General features: G+C 31.7%; 1 protein-coding gene across 1 annotated transcript in view; it reads right to left on the reverse strand.

The window, feature by feature from the left end:
• Positions 1 to 19,967, reverse strand: part of LOC129233296 (mortality factor 4-like protein 1) — a 69,139-nt gene extending 49,172 nt beyond the window's left edge. Inside the window, exons 1-5 of the mRNA XM_054867348.1 lie at positions 19,869 to 19,967; positions 19,606 to 19,652; positions 7,250 to 7,317; positions 3,531 to 3,617; positions 2,409 to 2,524 (exon numbers count right to left, since the gene is read on the reverse strand). Of these exons, the coding sequence (XP_054723323.1) occupies positions 2,409 to 2,524; positions 3,531 to 3,617; positions 7,250 to 7,317; positions 19,606 to 19,652; positions 19,869 to 19,896 (346 nt within the window). The 5' untranslated portion in view covers positions 19,897 to 19,967. The remainder of the gene's footprint in view (positions 1 to 2,408; positions 2,525 to 3,530; positions 3,618 to 7,249; positions 7,318 to 19,605; positions 19,653 to 19,868) is intronic.
• Positions 19,968 to 21,262: the final 1,295 nt, after the last annotated feature.

The raw sequence follows: 21,262 nt of genomic DNA on the forward strand, positions 1-21,262 counted from the left end.
GTAAGATACAACTACTTTAAGTTTAAAAGAAAAAAAAATACATTGATTTTTCATTTCAACAACTTTTTTCTGCAATTACAAGCAGTGCAGAAAATGAAAAGGAATAGAGGTTTTTTTTTTTTTCTTGTGCTGAACAGATTAACAATATGCATTAGAAGTAAGATAAAAGCAAGCAGTACAAAAGAATTTCCAAAATACCTCACTGCATTCGGGATTGAATAAACAGCAAGATATGAATCATGTGAGTCACAACAATTTCTCTCTAATATGTTACAGAAATGTGAGAACCATGATTTTTGCCTTTTTGATGCAGGATGAGACAAGGAACAAAATTTAACATACTTCAGCATTTATCCCTCTACTCCCTCCCATTTGATATAAATGTTTAAATTTATAGTTTGTATTCACACTTTTTCAAAATTTTCAAGCACTTTAAAATAAAATGTATTTTTTCAAGTACTTTTCTTTTTTTTGTTAAGAACAAATCACGAAATTTTTGGGAGTTGGGCGCCTCCAACAAAGCAAGTACCCTAAGCTATAGCTTGTTTAGTTTAAAGGTGATACATCTTAAATGCCTCCAAAATAATAATAATAATAATAAATTACAAATCAAATTTATTTTTCAAAAAACTTAAATAACCCAATATAAAGAGACTGGTAAATATTAATTTTTACAGATGGCATTGGCATAAATCAATTTGGATGCAATAGATTTATATTTTTCGAGTCCACGTAGCAAAAAGATGAACTTTCAAGTCCTCTCCTACCGAAAAAAAAAAGACTAGAAGGATGACTGAAAATAATTGTCACTACAAAATCATTAATGTCCAAGTGGGAAAATCACACAGTAAATTAAAACGATCGAACTTTGCATTAGTGAATGCAATGGGATTTTATGCGGGGTTAACTCAAAAAATTATTTAAAAAAAAAAAAAACAGCTCCAAATGCATAAACTTGATGCAAATTTGAATAAATGGCCAAATATGCAGAAGGGATTGCAATATTAAAAGTAAAATTGCGCTTTATGGGGGTTGTGGAGTAGAAAAGCATTTTGCAATCTTTTGTAGCAGCTCGGCGCAGCTGTCACATCCATGTTACTACCTACAAAAACTAGAAATGTGGCTGAATTGCCAGAATCAGGCACGTTATTATAAGGTAAACTAAGGAAAAACAATGTATAATAGCACAAATTGCAGATTACTGCAGACTAGTATTTCGGATTTACAAGAAGCCTCTTTTTCAATGCAAACTAAGTGAGCTTATGGATGAAAAGACATCCGTCACAAAATTTATTCCAATCGAAGAAAGGATGTTGTCATTTGTCGACGTTGCTTTCTTATTGGGGATTCAAACAGAATTACAGTAAGTTTTTATCACATTTTAAAACTTAATTTTCATTCCCCACTTTAATGAAATTGACTGCAAAGCCCAAAATAAAGGCCTTGAGCCAAACATTGGGAAAGGTCCATCTTTTGATCAAAATGTAAATGTATAGTTGATCCATTATGAGTTTGTCTTCCTAATCTTTATGAGCAGATTCTTCCTCAGGTTTGTGTCATAGAATGTGAAGTAGATTCAGAGTCAAATATTTCCCACAAACATAATATACGTAGGTTGTTTTTTTTTTTCAAGCTCCGTCTTCACAGTAGGAAAGCCATGTGGGCGCCAGGTGGCTGGTTTGCATACTAGGATACTGCACATACCCCTGTCCAAACACTCAGTTACTGTCAAGTCCAATCTGCAATTTCCTGTTGAGCTACAGACACGAAAACATGGCTGTCTCTATTGAGTCTCTCGCCAAACGTGAATTAAAAAGTGTTATTCGTTTCTTGCAAGCAGAGGGTAACAGGGCAGCGGAAATTCATCAAAGAATAAGTCATGTATATGGAGAGAACTTAATGAGTGCTGGTGTTGTTTGTAAGTGGTGCCGAAAATTTAAAGAGGGCAGAAGTCATGTGCATGATGAAGGAGGTCTGGGACGCAAGTTTGTGGCTACAGACGACCTTGTTCAACGAGTCGACAAAGCGGTTAAGGAAAATCCGAGTTTCACAATAAGTGAATTATCGATGCAATTTCCAGAAGTTTCAAGATCGTCCCTACACTCTATAGCTATAGAACTGTTGCGTTACAGAACAATTTGTACTCGCTGGGTCCCAAAAACACTGTCAAAAATCACTTTCAATCATTGGCGGCAATGTTCTATGAGGAGGGTATAGAAAAGCTTGCGCACAGGTACGACAAATGCCTAAATTGTCAAGGTGATTATGTGGAGAAATAATATGCATTGTACCTTACTTTTGATAGTAAAATCTTTTTTGTATATTCACCTGTTTTTTGTTTATTTTTTTAAATAGCCAAACGGAGCTTAAAAAAAAAACAACCCTCGTACAATACAAATGAAGCATACCTTCTTTAATACTTTTCTGCTTCTGGTTTTTTTCTTGAAGAGGCAGAGCCGATGCTTCTCTATCTGTTGATTCCTTTTTTGTACCACCTTTCACAGCTTTCATTTTCTTTCCTTTTCTATACATTTAAAAGCCATTTAGTAAAGTAATTACTTCATGTTTTGAAAGCTTGATAGTTGAAAATAAAATGTATATTAAAGAAATTTATTTGTAGAAAAAAATTGCATTTTCATAAACCTTTACCTTATTCACCTTTAATAAAATTAAAGGGCAAAAATAAAATAAGTAACTTTTAACTTAAAAGAATGGGTGCATGAGTCACATACTCTGTTTTCCTTTCCGTCAGTTCTACTCTGATTTTATCAAAATAGGGGTGGAAACCCGGAAGTAAAAGGATACAAAATAGAAATGCAAAGCAGCGTGTTTGGCACTTCGAAAGCAGATTCGAAAGAGACAGAGCTAGCTAGTGTGACCGAAAATTGCCCATCCTCAACTTATCGCCTCTTTTTAAAAAGAATCTATCCTGAGTGCTTGTCTTTGCTTTCGATGCCAATGGGAAACAGCCGAATCCTGAAATGTGACCAATTGTATGTGAAAGTTGAATTTTTTTCCCAGAAATACAATATTGGTATGGTGTTTAGGCACCGATTCACTTCTGTCATATACATGCACTAGTAGCAGTTCTTCTTAATTTAGTTTAATTTTGAACATTAATTGATTACACCTCATTTTATGGACATTTTTCCTTAGGTATTAATAGATTAATTCTATTGCATCATTTCATTAATGATAGCATTATTTTTAAAAGAGTTTTTTTTCCCTGATAAATCTATATGATTAAAAATTTGTTTAAGTACTTTAAAGTTTGCTTTTAGTTCAATATTTTTTATAGTTCTCTTTGATTCAATGCCTGATTTTTTAGGTCTGTAATACTACATTCTATTCAAAAGGGATTTTTAAAAAACTGTTCCATAGAAAGCAATTTATAGAACCTTTCTTACATTAGTATTGAGAAGAATATTCACGTCAAAAAAAATAATAATGATAATAATAGTAATAATAATAATAGGAAATAAATAAATAAAAATAAATTTAAAAAAAAATCAAAAGAAAAAATGTCTTACCCATGAGCAGCATCTAATTCCTTTTGTTTTTGCATATTTGCTTCATTGTATTTCAAAACTCTACTTTCGGGAACCCATTCATCCCAACTACAAGTAAAGAAAATACATTTTAATCCCAGTTTAACAAAGTTGAAAGGACCTGAGAAATCATTTTGCTATACCAAAGTTATGATCCTATGTTGATAGAAGTTTGGTACTTTAGGATTATTTTGCTATAAGTGCAGTTTATCAGTGTTGTTTATCAGTGTTGTAAGAGTTTTGGACAGTGGTGGTTTTAACCGTGGATATATCGGTTTAAATCGGCCGGGATAAAATCAGTTTTATCCAGTTTTTGCCACTTAGATAATTATCAAATTTTAAATGAAAACCAAATAATAATTTATCAAAAATAAATAAAAACAAACCATAATCAATCATAAAGTAAGACAAAACAACGTTAGAAGAAGCACAAATTTGCAAATTACAGCAGACACGTGTTTCGGCGTTACAGGGAACGTCTTTTTCAATGAAAAAAATAATGAGCTTATGGATGAAAAGACATCCGACAAAAGCCAAGAGCAGATAAGCATGCAGCTTAAAAGGTAAAAACAGCAGATTAGCCAAACACCATTGACAAAGTTATAAACTGATCAGGAACCAATAGGAATGCAAGCAAAGGCCAAGAGCTTTCTCTTAGGTACGAACCCAGAAAGAGAGAATTCAATTGGACAAAGATTAAGCCGAGGCTTAAACAAAAAGAAAAGAAATTGTCAGTAACCATGAACCGCAAGAAAGGAAAAGCTGAATGGAAAACCATGAAATAAAATAAACAGAAACCAAAAAATATTCGAAAAAAGGAAAAATAAAGATAAATAGAAGAAAATTGGGGGGGGGGGGAGTGTCAATCAAGACAAAAAGGTAAAAATAAACAAAGGAAGATAGATAAAAATGAATGGGAAAAAAGGGGGGGATGGGGAAAGGACAGTATTAAAGATATGGTAGCCAAATGTTGGAAAAATATGGAACTGCACTAAGATTGTTAACTAAGTTATATGAGGAACAGTTCTAACTTAGTTATATGAGGAACAGTTCTAACTTAGTTAACGATCTTAGTGCAGTTCCATATTTTTCCAACATTTGGCTCCCATATCTTTAATACTGTCCTTTCCCCATCCCCCCCCCTTTTTCTCCCATTCATTTTTATCTATCTTCCTTTGTTTATTTTTACCTTTTTGTCTTGATTGACACCCCCCCCCCCCAATTTTCTTCTATTTATCTTTATTTTTCCTTTTTTCGAATATTTTTTGGTTTCTGTTTATTTTATTTCATGGTTTTCCATTCAGCTTTTCCTTTCTTGCGGTTCACGGTTACTGACAATTTCTTTTCTTTTTGTTTAAGCTTCGGCTTAATCTTTGTCCAATTGAATTCTTTCTTTCTGGGTTCGTACCTAAGAGAAAGCTCTTGGCCTTTGCTTGCATTCCTATTGGTTCCTGATCGGTTTATAACTTTGTCATTGGTGTTTGGCTAATCCGCTGTTTTTATCTTTTAAGCTGCATGCTTATCTGCTTTTGGCTTTTGTCGGATGTCTTTTCATCCATAAGCTCATTATTTTTTGCATTGAAAAAGGCGTTCCCTGTAACGCCGAAACATGTGTCTGCTGTAATTTACAAATTTGTGCTTCTTCTAACGTTGTTTTGTCTTACTTTACTGTTCAGCACAAAGGTATTTATTTATCATAATCAATCATCTTTCATTATTTATCTTGTATGTTTTACAGTTTGTAGAAATTACAGCATGTTTAGAAGATAAGGTTTACATGAAAAATATGCAGTAACATTAAAAAAATAATAGAGTGAAACATTGTAAGCTGAATAGATAGGTTTCAATCCTCACACACAAACGTACAAAGTCTTTGAAAGTATTTCAAGTAATTTTGAAGAATTAATGAGAGAAAAAAAAAACTTTTTTAGAAACATATATAGGCATTTTTTTTAAAACAAAACTAAAGGTATAGGGGGAAACACTTTTGAAAATTAAAAAGCAACACTACTGAAAAGTTACTATACTTATGTTACAGGCTGTTTTGTATTCCTTATGTCTTTTGTTTTAGTTGTGAGTAATTTCAGTTATTAATTTTGAAGAAAGTTGAAATTTGTTCACTACTATTGTTATAATAATGTAAATTACTTCTCTAACATTATATTTAATTAACTAAAATTGCTGTGCTCAATTAAAAAACTTCCAACTAACAGATTTATTAGTTGCAAAACACACATCTCTCACATACATACAAATTAGAAGTGTATTTTCATGTAATTTAGTTTTGGCCAGTTCTATGGTGGTTAAATCCAGTTTTGGCTGGTTTTAACCGGTTTTAGCCAGTGGCAAGGATAAAATCAGTTTTGTCCGGCCAAAACTACAACCATAATACTGAATGATATATTGAACTAAACTTAAAATCATCAAAAACAATGCTCACCAAGATGTGATCACAGTTGTGATGAAGAAACTCGAGTCCGGCAAAGTAGCCAGATGGTTTTCAAATTTAAATTACATTCTGATGGAAAGGGGTATATGCAGGGATCCCAATACTGCCCTGCTAAGTGCAAAAGTTGTATCTGCATCTGAGTTCAAAATGAGAAATTGCCGGTTAAAATTGTGTGGATCCAAGTATTTGATATAGATGCAACTTTTTCAGATTTAAAAAAAAAAAAAAAAAAAAAAAAAACTCTTTTGCAAATGACCATAAAACATTGTATTTAGGTAAAATATGTGACAAAGAATTACTTGATAACCGTAACTAAATTTTGATAAAAAGTGCAGATATGACTTTGTACTTAGCACGGCAGAATTGAGTGTAAGAACTCTGGAATACCTTTCAGAGCAGAAAAAATGCCACTTTGAAAGAGACAAAAATGCTCCTGTAGTGGCGCTGTATACGTCAATTGATTGGTCAACAAAAATCAGTAATTGGATAAATTTTAACAATTCCTTTTTTTCCGTCAATTAACATAACTTATAAAGAACTTCAGTTAGAAATACAGTTGAACCCTGATTTAACGAATTTATTGGGACCCAAACTTTTATAAGTTAAATCGAAGTTATTCCTAATATTGGGGTGTGAAAAAAAAAAGCAGTTACCTTATCTGAAAACCCTAATAAACAACTGTGCAAAAATATCCATGATTAGAAAGTGTAAACTTTTTATTCAGCATTCCGTGGCTTATTACACACTAGTTAATTTGAAATTTCAAAGTAATGAGTAATAGATGTTTGACTTGACTCAAAATAATTCTCTTTCCAAAGAAAAAGAAGGTAAGAAAAAACTGTCTCATTTACAGCCTGCTGCATGAGATGTTTTTACAGTTTCCATGCTATGTAAAGTGTTTGAAAAAGTAATAGTTTTAATGAGAATTTCATTATCACTTTCTACATCAGAATCGATTTTCATTGGTTGCCCCCTCGCTCGTCAAAAAATGCTGATTCCAAGAAAAGTCGTTTTCTGGTTTGGACAAGATGGATATATGATTCGGAAAACAATCTTATATTTGCTCATTCAAATAAACACAAAAAAAAAATTTTTTTGGCTGTTAAATTAATTAGTTACTTTGGGATTGATTATTTGGTAATAGGGGTTTTTGCCTTCATTTAAGGGCGGGGGAGGAAAAATTTGCTAAATTGCGAAATTTGTTATAGAGGTTCGTTAAATCAGGATCCAACTGTATAGAAAATGAACTTACTTCTTATTCCATCCACTGTAATGAATGAAGTACTTTACAGCTTTCTCTTTTACTTGAGACTTGATGCACTAAAAAAAGATTTGAGCAATGAGAAAAGGTTTGCAAATAAGAAAATAATACAGTCTAGGATTATTCTTGTGGGAAAACATTAATCCTGGGCGGCCAGAGGGGGGGGGGGGGGGAGTAGCAAAGAAATTAAAAAAAAAAAAAAAAAAAACATTGTACATTTCAACTAACATTTTTTATTTACACACCTTTAATTTAAAAAAGTTTAAAATGAACTTAATAGTTTATAATTTAACCATAAGATACAATTAATAAACTCACTTACATATGTTGTTTTTGCCAACACAAGGTCTGGTATTTTAATGGTGGCAACTATGTATTTATATCTAATACAATGGTGATACATGCTACCAAGTTTAACAGTACCTCAATATACATTGTGTGCAACCTATTTCTAATGATATTGAAATCAATGGCGTAGCAAGAAAAAATCCTTGGGGGGGGGGGGTAATTTTTTCTGAAGTTTAAAGTAAAGCTATGCCCTCGAGTTTACACACACAATATATATATATATATATATATATATATATATATATATATATATATATATATATATATATATATATATATATATATAACATTTTATGAATTAAACAACAAAGGACAGTCGTTCGCACACTTTTTCTCGGAAGAAAGGCAGAGTGCAGAGACTCGGACAATTTTTGGTAGGAGGGTGGAATTCACAGATTCGACATGTTGGGCGAGTTTTGGTTAAAGGTCATTCAAGTTAAAAGCCTTTCCGCTCTATTTCTTGGTTTGGTGTGTGCTATTCTTTAGTTGCTCTTTTTTTCTTAACATTTTGATTCCTTAGAAAACTAAGATGATAGAAACGTGGAAGGAAAATTCTAGAATACTGGCCAAGTTAGAACTGCAGCTACTGCTCAGCTCAAGAGGATAGTTGAACTTAAAAAAAATAATAAATAAATAGAAACAGGTTCGGCTGAAAAAACTTTTTGGGGCTCATGGGGAGGGGGGGCTTCTAACCCCCCTATCCCCCCATGGCTACGCCACTGATTGAAATCATAGGACACCTGCAGTAGTGCTTGTTCTGCTGATAGTTCGAAGAGTATCCTACTACTGCAAAATATCTGGAACAGTTCTAAAGCTAATGCCACAGTGGTTTATTCATCTTATTAGCAGCACCCCCACAGTGATGCCCGTGCTAAAAATTTAATGGAAGTCCTTTGAATAAAAAAAATTGACGTCCCCTCCCCCTCTGATGTGAAATGATCATTATTCTTTGTATAAAATGCATACACACCTTTAAAAAAAAAAACTAGTAAAGTTTCTTTGGAATTTAAAACTTTTCGTCAAATCATTAAATTAGATTTACAGTTGCTTTAAAACTCTATTTAGCGAGTGAAGTGGTTTTTACTGCAATTTAAATTATTTCGCCAAATAAACAAAAACAAAAAAAAAATCAAATAATATCTTTCAAATGTAAAAATAGTTCTGCAACTCTATTGTTTATCGCCAAACTCCCACAGCAACCACGCTTTCATAATCCATCTGTTTAACAAAAAAAAAAAAAAAATCCAGAGGAACATTAAAAAATCATCGTCAGAAAAAAAGAAGAAAATGTTGTACATTTTCTTGGATAAAAACAAATAAAAAGTTTTTCTTTTAAAACTAATAGCCAAAAAAAAAAAAAAAAAAAAATTATTACATTTATGGTTGCTTTAAAACAACAATCCCAGACTGAACTGCTCAGCGCCTAACGTGCCAAGCGACCACGCTACCGGAACCTAGCCCTTTTGCGGGTGAAGCGGATGTTTTTCCTTCAGCAATAATAAATGTTTCGTCAAACAAACAAAAAAGTAGAAAATCACATTAACAGTAGCTTTCAAATCTTTATATATTAAGAGCTGCGTTGCCCGGCTTTGCACGATCTACCTTGAGAATAAAAATTGTGTCAAGTGAAATATTCAACAATCAAGCTCAAATAAAAGAAAAAAAAACACCATGAAAAATTACCCTTCCAAACAATGATGAAAGATTTTAAAATACTTTTAAGAAATTAAAATGGGAAAGATGGATTTTAAAAGCATAGCCATGGAAACAGGAAATAAAATTAGTTTAAGAAATTAAATAAAAAATAAGGAAAGAAACAATGGATTCAAAAAGCGTAACCCTGGAAAAGCGAAAATAAAATCAGGTTGATAACTTGAATTAAAATGAACTTTTCCGAATTTGATTTAAAAACGCTTGTAACTTTTTTTCCTTTCAAGATAGAGCTAAGTTTTTCAACCATAGGTCGAGAAAGATCTGGAGTAAAAAATGTCGCTTTCTCCAATGGTGTCAAAAAGAAAACTGTGGGACAATTCCCTTTTTATTGATAGATTTAATGAAGAAAGTAGTGCCTAAATTTCAGCTAAGCCTAAAAAAGTGCGAGCTAAAAACTCAAATTACTCCCGTGTAATTAAGTTAGAGCATTGAAACAAATTGTTTAGAACGCGGAAAATTCTATCCTTTTCAACAATATATAATATTAATATGTGCAAGTAATTTTTCTCTCCCATATTTGGGAATTTATGTGAAATTTAGGCCTAAATTGGAATAAAAAAGCTATTTATCGGATTTTTTCGAATATAACCTATGTCACTCAGTAAGAAAGCACCTTTTAAATAGTGAAGGAATTTTTTAAATAGGTGCAGTGGTTCCGGAGATTACCTCGAACATATAAACACACAAAAATCTGCCCTCTCTCTTTATAATATTAGTATAAATTAGTTAAGTTAGTCACAAGGCAGCAATCGATGTATAATAGAACAGCATTTATGAAATCACAATCTCAGAAGCTGAATGGGGGGGGGGGGGGAGGGCAGAACAATTTTTGCATCAAAAAAGGTCCCTGCTTCTTAGGGGCACCTAAACTACTAAAATTATTTTAGCCAGTGGAAGGTTTGACTTAGAGGAGTCCCGAATTAAGGCCGGTTTCCCCTAATATCTTAATCAGGTCCTGGGAACAGGTATGAAAACTTTCAAAACCAGATTTATAATTAATTCCAATGAAAAACTATAGCTTCTAAGCTAACTTTTGGTTTAGAACTTCTCACAAATGCCTGATCAAAAACTTTCTCAGAACGGTATTTGAGAAAGTATATTTTTTTTAGTTAAACTTTAAGGGCGAAAAAATCTATTTTTAACTAAGAAAAAAGGACTGAAAAGGAATTTTTATCTTAAGTTTTGAAGATGTAAATTAGGGATACATCGATTAATCAACAGTAATTCGTAATTAGCTATCTTGCCGATTGTTTAAAATCTACCACTTTTTACTGATTGATACATTATTTTTTAATTAAATTTATTTTTATTTAGAACAAGAAACTAGATGGTGAATGAATTTATTACGCCTACAAAAAGTTTTGAGCTCTGATTGTCATTCTCCCATTTCAGGGGTTCCTAAACAGTATAGGGTCCGTTGGGGTAATTTGGCCATAAGAGTAAAAATATATTCTCAATTTTCTATTGCAATATTTGACATTAACATGAAATTGGGTTGGTTAGGGCAGAAACATAACCGAAATACTTATTTCCTATACATACAAAAAATAATAAGCATTTCATGGTTGCTATGCTGTGTAATAATGTCAAACAAAAATCATGCAAAAGTTCCACTACGCCATTCATATCATTGGTTTACAATTTCAGTCTTTTACATTCACCAATATTGTAATTTTCCCCCCTTTGTGTCTAGTAATGTGAAATATACAAGCCTTTTTCTGATTGCTACTCATCATCCAAACTATTTGATAACATCTCTTCAAAAAACTTGATGAAAAGACCTTTATGGTGAAAAATCCAATCAGAAAAAAACAAGCCTTTTTCTGATTGCTACTCATCACCCAAACTATTTGATAACATATCTTCAAAAAACTTGATGAAAAGACCTTTATGGTGAAAAATCCAATCAGAAAAAAACAAGCCTTTTTCTGATTGCTACTCATCATCCAAACTATTTGATAACATATCTTCAAAAAACTTGATGAAAAGACCTTTATGGTGAAAAATCTGAATGTTAGTAATGAAATCCTCTATTTTTTTTCTCCTTTGGTTTTAGTTCTACAAATATCTGCTGTTTAGTGTTTCATTAGAGGAGTTGTTCTTTTAGGTTTTTTTTAAGAAAGAGACCAATTTGGAGTTTGTGTGTCTCTTCAGAAATGACACATATATGTCAAATAAAATTACTTGAAGCAAGTTTCCTTCTTGTAAGTGAAAATGCTTTTCAACAACAAAAGACCAAATCTAGATAAACTTGATTGCAAATTCTTGTTCTAAAGAATCTGTCAAAGTACATTCAGTTACAACAGAGGCTAAAAAAACTGCTTTTATTACAGTTGTTTCAGATTCATCATGATTTTCTTTCTTTCAAAATTTCTTGTTTTCACGCAAATTCTGTTGCTTTTTTAAATAGAGACCTAGTTTTCTTTCAGTCAGAAATAATTTCTCGACTGGAAGTGAAATCTTGCATAACATATCATCAGCAAGGAAAATAATCTAATGAAGGATTTCAATAATTTTTTTTTTTTTTTTTTTTTTTTTGATTATTGAAATAGAACTCTTAATTTTCTTTCTGAGTTCTTAACTGACAACTTGTGTTTCTTTGAGTTGCTAACCAACAGTTAGTTAAGAAGTTGAGAGTTGATTGTAGCTACAGCTAATTAACATGATTCAATAAAATATTAAATTGCTTCAAAGTTAGTAACAATCTAATTTATTACTAATTAAAATTAATGACAAAAAGATAACATAAATAAATATTATAATAATAGATGCAAAAAAAAAGTAAGATTTCAAATTTTGCAGCAATGGTAGCAATCTCTAAATTTTATTTAATTTTTATTTTTAAGATATATGATTTTTTTTTCATCCGAAGGAACAAAATGACAGGGTGCCTCATGAAAAAAATAACATCTTTAAAAATAAGACGCACCGTAATACTTCATCCCACTGAATGAGAAATCATGTTAAGTTTTTCAAAATAGATTCCGAAAACATAAATTAAAAAAAATTAAAGAGTTGGTGTCAGACTTAAACACACAAATGGTAAAATTAATTTTTCACTTAAACATTATTAAAAGTCTGTGAATTGGCTAACATTTTCATTCTAAAAACAGCTTAATTCTTAAGTATACTTGTGATTGAAGCATATTTCAGTTTTCATATAATATCATAAAGAAAAAAAAATATTTTAAAAATATTATTAGCTTGGTGTCGGACGTGAATTGTTCATGTTAGATGTAAACTATTGCTCTTAAATGTAAATACAGAACAATGGTTACAGTTATAAATATGTAAATTACAGGTTAAGTATACTGAAGTAAAATTTACTAACAAGGAGAGGTTACGGTCTCGGAAATTCAGATCGGGATGAGATTTGGTAGATTAGTAGTATCCTTTAAGGGTACTCTCAGGGTAAAGTAATAAAGCGCACTAGCCATAAAATTCCGAGAAAACAACCTTTAAAGATTTACGCGCAACTTATAAACTAGTAGAGATTGTTCGTAAACAAGCGCCCGGTGGTCATGTGGGCAGCGCTCTGGGGTTCCATGCGGCCGATCCGAGTTCAAATCCACTGCAAGTTTCTTTTTTATTCATTTATCAAGTGACTGTTACAGCTTTGTGGAATTTGAATTGAAGATAATGCGAAATTTTTGAACACGTAAAGCACTTTAATAGAGAAAATGGAGATAAATTAAATCGATACAAGTTAAAATTTGAATTACAACGGCTACAAAATCACTGTAGAGCTTAATTTATAGATGATTTTTAACAATATAGCTGTTATTTATATACATACACCAGAATGATATTTATCATAAAAACATGGAAAACAAAAACTGTATTGACATCTCGCACAATTTATAAAGGAAGATTGCTTACAGGAGCAACTTCTTTGTAAAAGAGTCGTTGGAACATACTTCATTTACATTCAGGAAAATTTCTCTTTTGTCAGAAAGTTTAGAAGTATACCAGGCATATATCGAATCATTTTATCAAAAATTGGCGATGACAGTTGATGATGGACAACTGATTGTATTTTATGCAATCTTCACGGGTATTCATTTCTCTATTATTTTCAACGAGATACGCGCAATTTTGTATACGTTTTATTAAATTCTTTACCTGTCTATAAAAATGGACGCGAGAAATTGAACTTGATATGATTCTGATGCAATCAAATGATTTTCAGTAAGCAAGCTCTCGTAATAAACGACAGCATCTTTTAATCTCTGCTTCAACATTTCACTGTGCAATGAATTTTTATCCATTTTGTTAAAAGATTTTATTCGTTTCAGGGTTACTTCAATAACCGACCATTTCGATTCACAATATTTAAAAAACTCAAATCCTTTTTCACGGTATAGAATTTTCCAGTCTAATATACAGCACAGACGATAAATAAATTTAATGATGAAAACAAACATGAACATTGCAGACGATAATAGATGGAAAATAAAAATTTGAATATTCAATGTAAAATACAGCAGACGAAAAATTTACAAATAACAGAATCAAGGAGCAAAACCATTGCTCGATAAGTGCGGTTAGGGTTTTTAAAATTTGACTACTTGCTTATGTGCAATAACTAATATAATTCTTCTTACTCATCCACAAAGAAACTGATTATGCATTTATTGCAAAAATCATTTACTTCGTCAAAGTTTATAATATCTAAAAATTTGTAATCACTTGTTTGTGAGAATAGTAAATAGAAATTTAATGTACTATCACACATTAAAAATACATCATATTTTTTAAATTAAGTATTACCTACAAAGTCACTTTATAAATGAACAAAAAAGAAACTTGCAGTGGATTTGAACTCGGATCGGCCGCATGGAACCCCAGAGCGCTGCCCACATGACCACCGGGCGCTTGTTTACGAACAATCTCTACTAGCTTATAAGTTGCGCGTAAATCTTTAAAGGCTGTTTTCTCGGAATTTTATGGCTAGTGCGCTTTATTACTTTACCCTGAGAGTACCCTTAAAGGATACTACTAATCTACCAAATCTCATCCCGATCTGGATTTCCGAGACCGTAACCTCTCCTTGTAAGTAAATTCAGAAGTAGGGTTGGTTGGGGGAAGTGGGTCACCCCCCTAAAACTGAAAAAAAGCATAAGTTTTTTATGCCTTTTTACGTTGATCATGTCATGGTTCATCACAGTGATTGGTTTTGCATTTTTCTGGGTTTTGTAAAAAAAAATTTCTAGGTCAGAGAACTTAGTCAAGAAAAAAAATAAATAAATAAAAATAAATAAACTAAAATCTGAAAAATATTTTTTGCCTAGTGTAAGCAACATTTTTCAAAGACGTGTTTCCAGGTTAGCTTTTATTATTTTTTTATGATCATTAAACCTTCATGTACAGTTTAACTTAATGTGCATACTGCAACCAGAATTTTTGAATAAAATATTATTAACTGTTTTAGAGGAGGGATCCCACTTACCCCGTGAAATTTCGCTATAAGAGGTCCCCAAACTAAGGGGTAAGTGATTCCCCCAAATCAGTGTGGATTTGAAAATCAAAAGCAACTCTGTTGAAATATTTGTACTTGTGAAATACAAGATGATGACATATGATGATTTAGTAAGAATTGATAGTTCAGCTACAAAAACTACTAAAGCTGGTGATTAGTTATTTGGGAAACTTATGTCAAAAATAACCACTACGATTTATGTAGGACTAGTGTTGATAATGATTCTTCCTTTGCCAACTTTACAGAGACACAGTCATTTAGTGTTTCCAATTTCTTATAGTTTTGGCTAATTTGCCAAAGTTGATCTTAATCAACTGTATTACATTCATTCAACACACCTTTATATACACGAACTGTTCTCATCAAGGGTACTACTTACCCCATTCAACCAGGGTTGGTCAAATTGGACCCAATGGGTTTTTTTGAAAAAAAAAAAAAACTATGTAAAAAACCCCATTATTTAGCCCACTTTTGAGTTTTTTAAAATTTTCTGAGAAGTTTTTAACAAAAAAAAAATAATTAATTTAAATACTTTCACAATTTAAACTTCTTTTTAATTTGTTCTTCACCAGAGCCAATGGGCATAAAAAAAAATGAATTTTGAACTTTAATAAGTATTTCTTAACTCTTAAGGGCATTTAAAAAATACTTCAAAGATTTTAATAAATATATTTAACTTTTTTCTTTAACTGGTCAATAAATAACTCAAATTATCTTGACTAAGTCCTGTCAAGTCTGATTTTCTCAATATTTGTAGAGTGTACAGAGGAAACTACTCTAGCTAAAAGGCTTTCACGTGAATTATTTTCTGCAAACCAACACGTCACTAATTTCGAATAAACAAGGTATATTTTTCAGAAATTAATAGGTTTTTCAAACGGTCGGACAGAAAACAGAATAGGATGTACAGTATTTTTATTATCTTACCAAAAATTTTAATATTTCTTACTCTGTACACAGAAATAGAAAAACAGGCAACATAAAATTCAAAGAAATGTCTTTATTAAGCTGGAATTCAGTAAAAAGAGATTTAAACTACTTGAGGTTCTATAGTAGTTTTGCATAACAAAATGAAATACAATAAAGTAAAATGCAAAAAAAAAAAAAAAAATTAAAAACGAACAATAGACTTGAGAAGTAACTTTGCCTTAACTGTTGGTAATCATGGAAACTAAAAAATCTGAAACTTCACAACTCTTGGGTTTCGTCGTCTTTCATACTTACCTTCAGAAAACACTGAATTTTGACTAGTTTTCCAACTTTTTTTACCCCAAGACAATTTTTGCGCTTCGTCCATATATTTACGCTACAATATGATACAAGTACCCCACATTTTCCCTAAAAAAAGATTTAAAGAACCCACATTTCTTTTAAAAAACCCAGCTTTAGTTGGTTTTTTTCGGTTTTATTTTAAAAAAACCCAAAAAACCCTGGGTCCATGGGCTTTTTAAAAAAAAAATGGGTTTTTGCCAACCCTGCATTCAACCTTATATGTATATACAGTAAATTCACTAAGTTGTTTTTTATGTTTTGCTTTAACTTTGAAATTAATGGCAAAAATAGGAGAAACATAGTTGAAGACATGTGCTTTTTAAAGGAATGTAACAGTGTTGGATGTAAAAACATTTTTTTATGTCCGACACCTAGATTTTAATAAAAAATATTCACTTGTTACAAAATTAAAAAAAGTTACATCAATGAGATTGAAAATCTTGCTTTGTACCCAAAAATGCATGGATGTAGCTTTAAAATTATTGGCTCAACATAATTAATTGCTTATTTTGGTGTTGGACATAAAACACTCAATGTACCCTACAGGAATTCTTTTACAAATCAAAATGAATTATATTTTGACACACTTTTGCAACATCACCAGCAATACATTGTATCTTTAAATGGTTATTCATCTCAATTCATATTATTGGTATGTATTTTTTGGAAAAAATAGAACTGATTTGAGAGTCACCAAATATGGTTTGAAAATACAAGATGTTAACCTTAGTTTAACCTCCTGTAACTTATTTATAACTGAAGTCATCAAATTTTAGACAGGCATTTCAAAATATACAACTCTTTGCCTTTAAAATGATACCTCATTTGTTTAGAAATTTTAATTTTGTAAATTTGATCATCTGGTTGATCTTATCATGGAATTGCCCAGGACAGACTATTTAAAAAAAGGAATATTCTTCCAAATGGGAGGAATGGTCAATTTGGACATGTTGTATGAAGCAGCCTAAAAGGGTCATTTTCTCTAAACTGCTAAATTCTTGTCCTTGCTCCAAAAATAACAAATTAACTAGTATAGAAATAAAACTGACGCTAGAATGCTTTAACAACACATTTTTATGTTTGTAAAATAAGTTAAAACAAACACTCTATTATTACTATACATTTAAATAATTTTTTGATAGGATAAATGTCATTCCCCTGTGTGTCCCTACCTCCACCTTAAAGCAAAATCAGCTCTAAAGATTCAGGAAGCCATGCATATTTGTACAGAAATTGTTGTTTAACCTCTTAACAAGTGTTATGCAATGTTGTAAAATAGAAAAATAAAAACTTTTCAAGGTTTGCACTATTTAAAAAAAAATAGTAAAAAATGTCCTTTGATTTTTTTGTCATTCCCCTGTCGAGGAATGGAATGAACGTTTCTCACACCTGGTAATAGTTGTATTAACTCATAATTTAATCTTTGAATTCTGGTCTCATCATAGAAATAATCTTAATTAGTTCTTTTTGAATTAATACACGGTGTCGAGTATATTCGGGTGATCTCAAGTTAAATCTTGATAAGTATTTTTAATGACTGTCATTACCCTGTTTTTGATAATTCATTTAATTTTGTAATAACTGCTCAATGAATGATCGACTTTTGTTTGTATAGAGTTCCCCCCCCCCCCTTACTTTAAGTGATATTGATATTTGTTGTTTGCAGTTATGACAATATATAAGTTAACTTTAATTTTTGTCATTCCCCTGTAAATTGTAAGGGAAACAAATAACCACAATAACTACTTTTTGGACACCACGACTTTAGATCTTTTTCAATTTCATAAAAGTAGTGTTTCCTTTTCCTACATAAATTATAATATCGTCAGTATCGTCATTATTTCCTCTAAGTGTCATTCCCCTGGCACAGTGAATGCCATTCCTTGCCCTGTCCAAATTGCACTGTTTAGGGAAAATGACCCAAAACTGTCTCGGGAACTGTCAGGAAGTAACCAGAATTGTCCCTGATTATCTATTTGTGCCCAAATATCATATATATTTATAGCCTGTCAACCATAACCGCAATGTGAGCTTATATTTTAATAATGAAACCCTTCAAAATGAGAACCTGGATATACGCTCAATGGGTCATACAACTACAGCCACAAAGTTTTAAAATTTACCAATATTATAAAATTTGTGCTTATTCGTGCAAAGAAACAAATTGATTTTAAATTTTATTTTTTCTTCAAATTTTGTCTCACACCAAAATGGTAGAAATTCCTCCCTAAAGAAATAATCTTTAGTCTCAAGTATAAATGCATTCTTAGTTTTAACAACATAGAAAAGTTTCTTATTTCAATGGTGAATCCAGCTTCTGGTTTCTAAAAAATCTAGGTTTTGTTTGATTGTTCATAAACATTACTAGAGACGTACCGAGTAGCACTTTGGCCGAATAGCCGAGTACTCGGCCAAGTACCAATTATGTTTTAAGAAGAACCACCGACACATACGGGATAAATTTTGAAGTCATTGAAATAGTAGTATAGACTTCCGTGTCCATATAATAGTTTTTAAAACAAAGTTACAGCTGAAATTGAATTATGCAGTATTTAAAAAACTTTGTTTGTGTCTAAAATTTTACAAAAAAGTTATTTTTGAAATTCAAAATAAACAAATAAATAAAAGGTATGAATAATCAAGTTAGAATTAAAACAAATTCTATCAATTTATTATAGTTCTAGTTTGCCAAACATAAATATTTTTTAAAAGCAAATAAAACATTAGAAGCAAAAATGTGCAGGAACACTGCAGACACGTGTTTCTGCGTTACAAGGAATGTCTTTTTCAGTGCATGAAATGAGCTAATGAATGTAAAAACTTCTGACCCCCCCCCCCCCCGACTTTTGTCCGATGTCTTTAAATCCATAAGCTCACATTTTGTGCATTGAAAAAGGCATTCCTTGTAACAGCAAAACTTGTGTCTGCTATGTTCCTGCACATTTGTGCTTTTAGTGTTGTTTTTTTTAAAGCAAAGAGGTATTTTTATTTTTCGTAAACATAATTTTTGTTTGTAGCAAAAATCTATTTAATAATATAAAAATATCACCTTTTCTGTACTTAAGTTTGGGGATATTAAAATAAAGATTTACTCCATTGAAGCATAAAAAACTTTTATTATTCTCAAAACTTAAATTAGACTTGTAAATGATTGCAGTATATTATATGCTTGCACTTTTTTATTAATTGTAAAATCTGTCTTGAAACAATATTCAATTTTTTAAAACTACTCGGTATTGGCCGAGTATCTGATCAAAATTTGAACAAGTACCGAGTACTCGGCAAATTGGCCGAGTATCGAGTAGTTAGTCCGAGTACTCGGTACGTCTCTAAACATTACTTTAGTAGACTAGCATTTTACAAAATACTTCTACCATTGCAGGAAGCACTTGGTATGGTCATTTAAAATTCATTTCTAAACTTATAGTAAAAGCAGTATAATTTGCACATAAAAATATAAATTCGATAAAACTCCATCAAACCGGTGTTCACTTCGAAAGTGTGAAATATGAAAAACAAATAAAAATTTCAATACCTTAGCTTCATACAAAAGTGGTCCATGGAAGCACAACACCTTTTCACCTATAACAGATGGACTGACTTTTAATTAAACATATAAAAACGTAATGATAAAAACGCTTTTGAGAGAGAACACTTTATTTTTTAGATAATTATTTCATAAATGTACAACAGCCTATAAGATCCCGTGAAAAAATATTAGTACTGATGCTCAAACTTGATTATTTTCAAAATGACACAAAGGTGCAGAATCCAATAAGGAGTTTCCAATAAATTTACCTTCAGTAAACTTCACCTTCGGCGCCATAACAACAGAATATACGAAAAAAAGTAGAAGTAAAAGTAATTGAACCAACAAATGACGTGCACAAAATAATAAAGAACTGACTATTTAGCCGCATTATCATTGACCAAGCGCAAGAGCCTATAATCACACATCCCAAGCGATATAACATTCAAAACACAAAACTGTTAGTTTTCGGCTTTTCGGGAGTCAGTGTCAGGTCAGTGTACAGAGTAAAAGCGCCCTCTAAAAGTAAACGAGCTGATGTGTGCCTCACATGACTTCCTTTTACTCCAATTTAATGTCATTTTCCCATTATTGGTAATTTTAATGCGATTCAATAGTTAACTCCATAGACTAATAATAAGAGTAGACCGAGCTTTCTCATTCTTGCTGATGAAGAAAATTGGTTCATAGATGTATCATGTGACTGGTGGAAGGGCTTGGCGAAGACTTTGGCAGCATGGTTGCTAGATGGAAACATTATCTATAGTTTGGCACTCGACATGTATTTTAAGACGTAATGTGTTTTCATTATAATTTTTTTCCAGGTGCTTAAATTGAACTGTTTTTCTTTTAGTTATGCATTATTTTGACATTAGTAATTAATTTTTGATGACAGTTTTCAGTAACTTTTATTTCATTCGGAACTGCTACGTCAGCGTTGGCGTAAACGTAATGGCGTAAGCGTTTTGCGTCAAGGCAAAAATGTATATCGGTATCTTAAATTGAAATTGTAGGTAAAAATCTTACCGTTTGCCGATTCTTTTTGGGCGCTTGCATCTTTAATTGCTTAGAGAGTTATTGAAATTGAATAAAGAAAATGCACAGTACTATCTAAACGAAAAACTCACTATATTGACAAAATTTTTACAACTTAGAATAACAAATTTACAAATCGGACTCCATAAAAGATCATTCTTCCGTGTTCCATCAATTCAATTTATTTTATTTATTGCTGATCGTCTGCTACGATCAACGAACGCTGTTGCTAGGATATCCACCAGTCACATGGTTTGGTTTATGAGCAGCAAAGGGGTTGCCATAGCTCGGTCTATTCTTATTATTAGTCTATGGTTTACTCTCTAAATATCACTAACAGTGGCCAAATTGAAACCAGATTTTAAAAAGATCTGGGACCCTCTTCCCAAAATCAACTCTAATTTGAATTCTGAAACTTTGAATTCAAATTATGTTTTTCGCAATCACGACTTGCGACAAGATCCTACTCATTAGAGTTATTGTTTCTAGAAACGGCTCCCCCCCCCCCCCAAGGATGTCCCTCCTCCTGGGTGATTACGTGTGTATAGTTGTGTGTGTGTAGGCTATAGATCTTTAAAAGGGATAGATAGGCCTTTCTCCTACAGCGCAGCGTATTTCGCCCGGAGAA

This window comes from Uloborus diversus, unplaced genomic scaffold (assembly GCF_026930045.1).
Source record: "Uloborus diversus isolate 005 unplaced genomic scaffold, Udiv.v.3.1 scaffold_317, whole genome shotgun sequence".
Taxonomy (NCBI): domain Eukaryota; kingdom Metazoa; phylum Arthropoda; class Arachnida; order Araneae; family Uloboridae; genus Uloborus; species Uloborus diversus.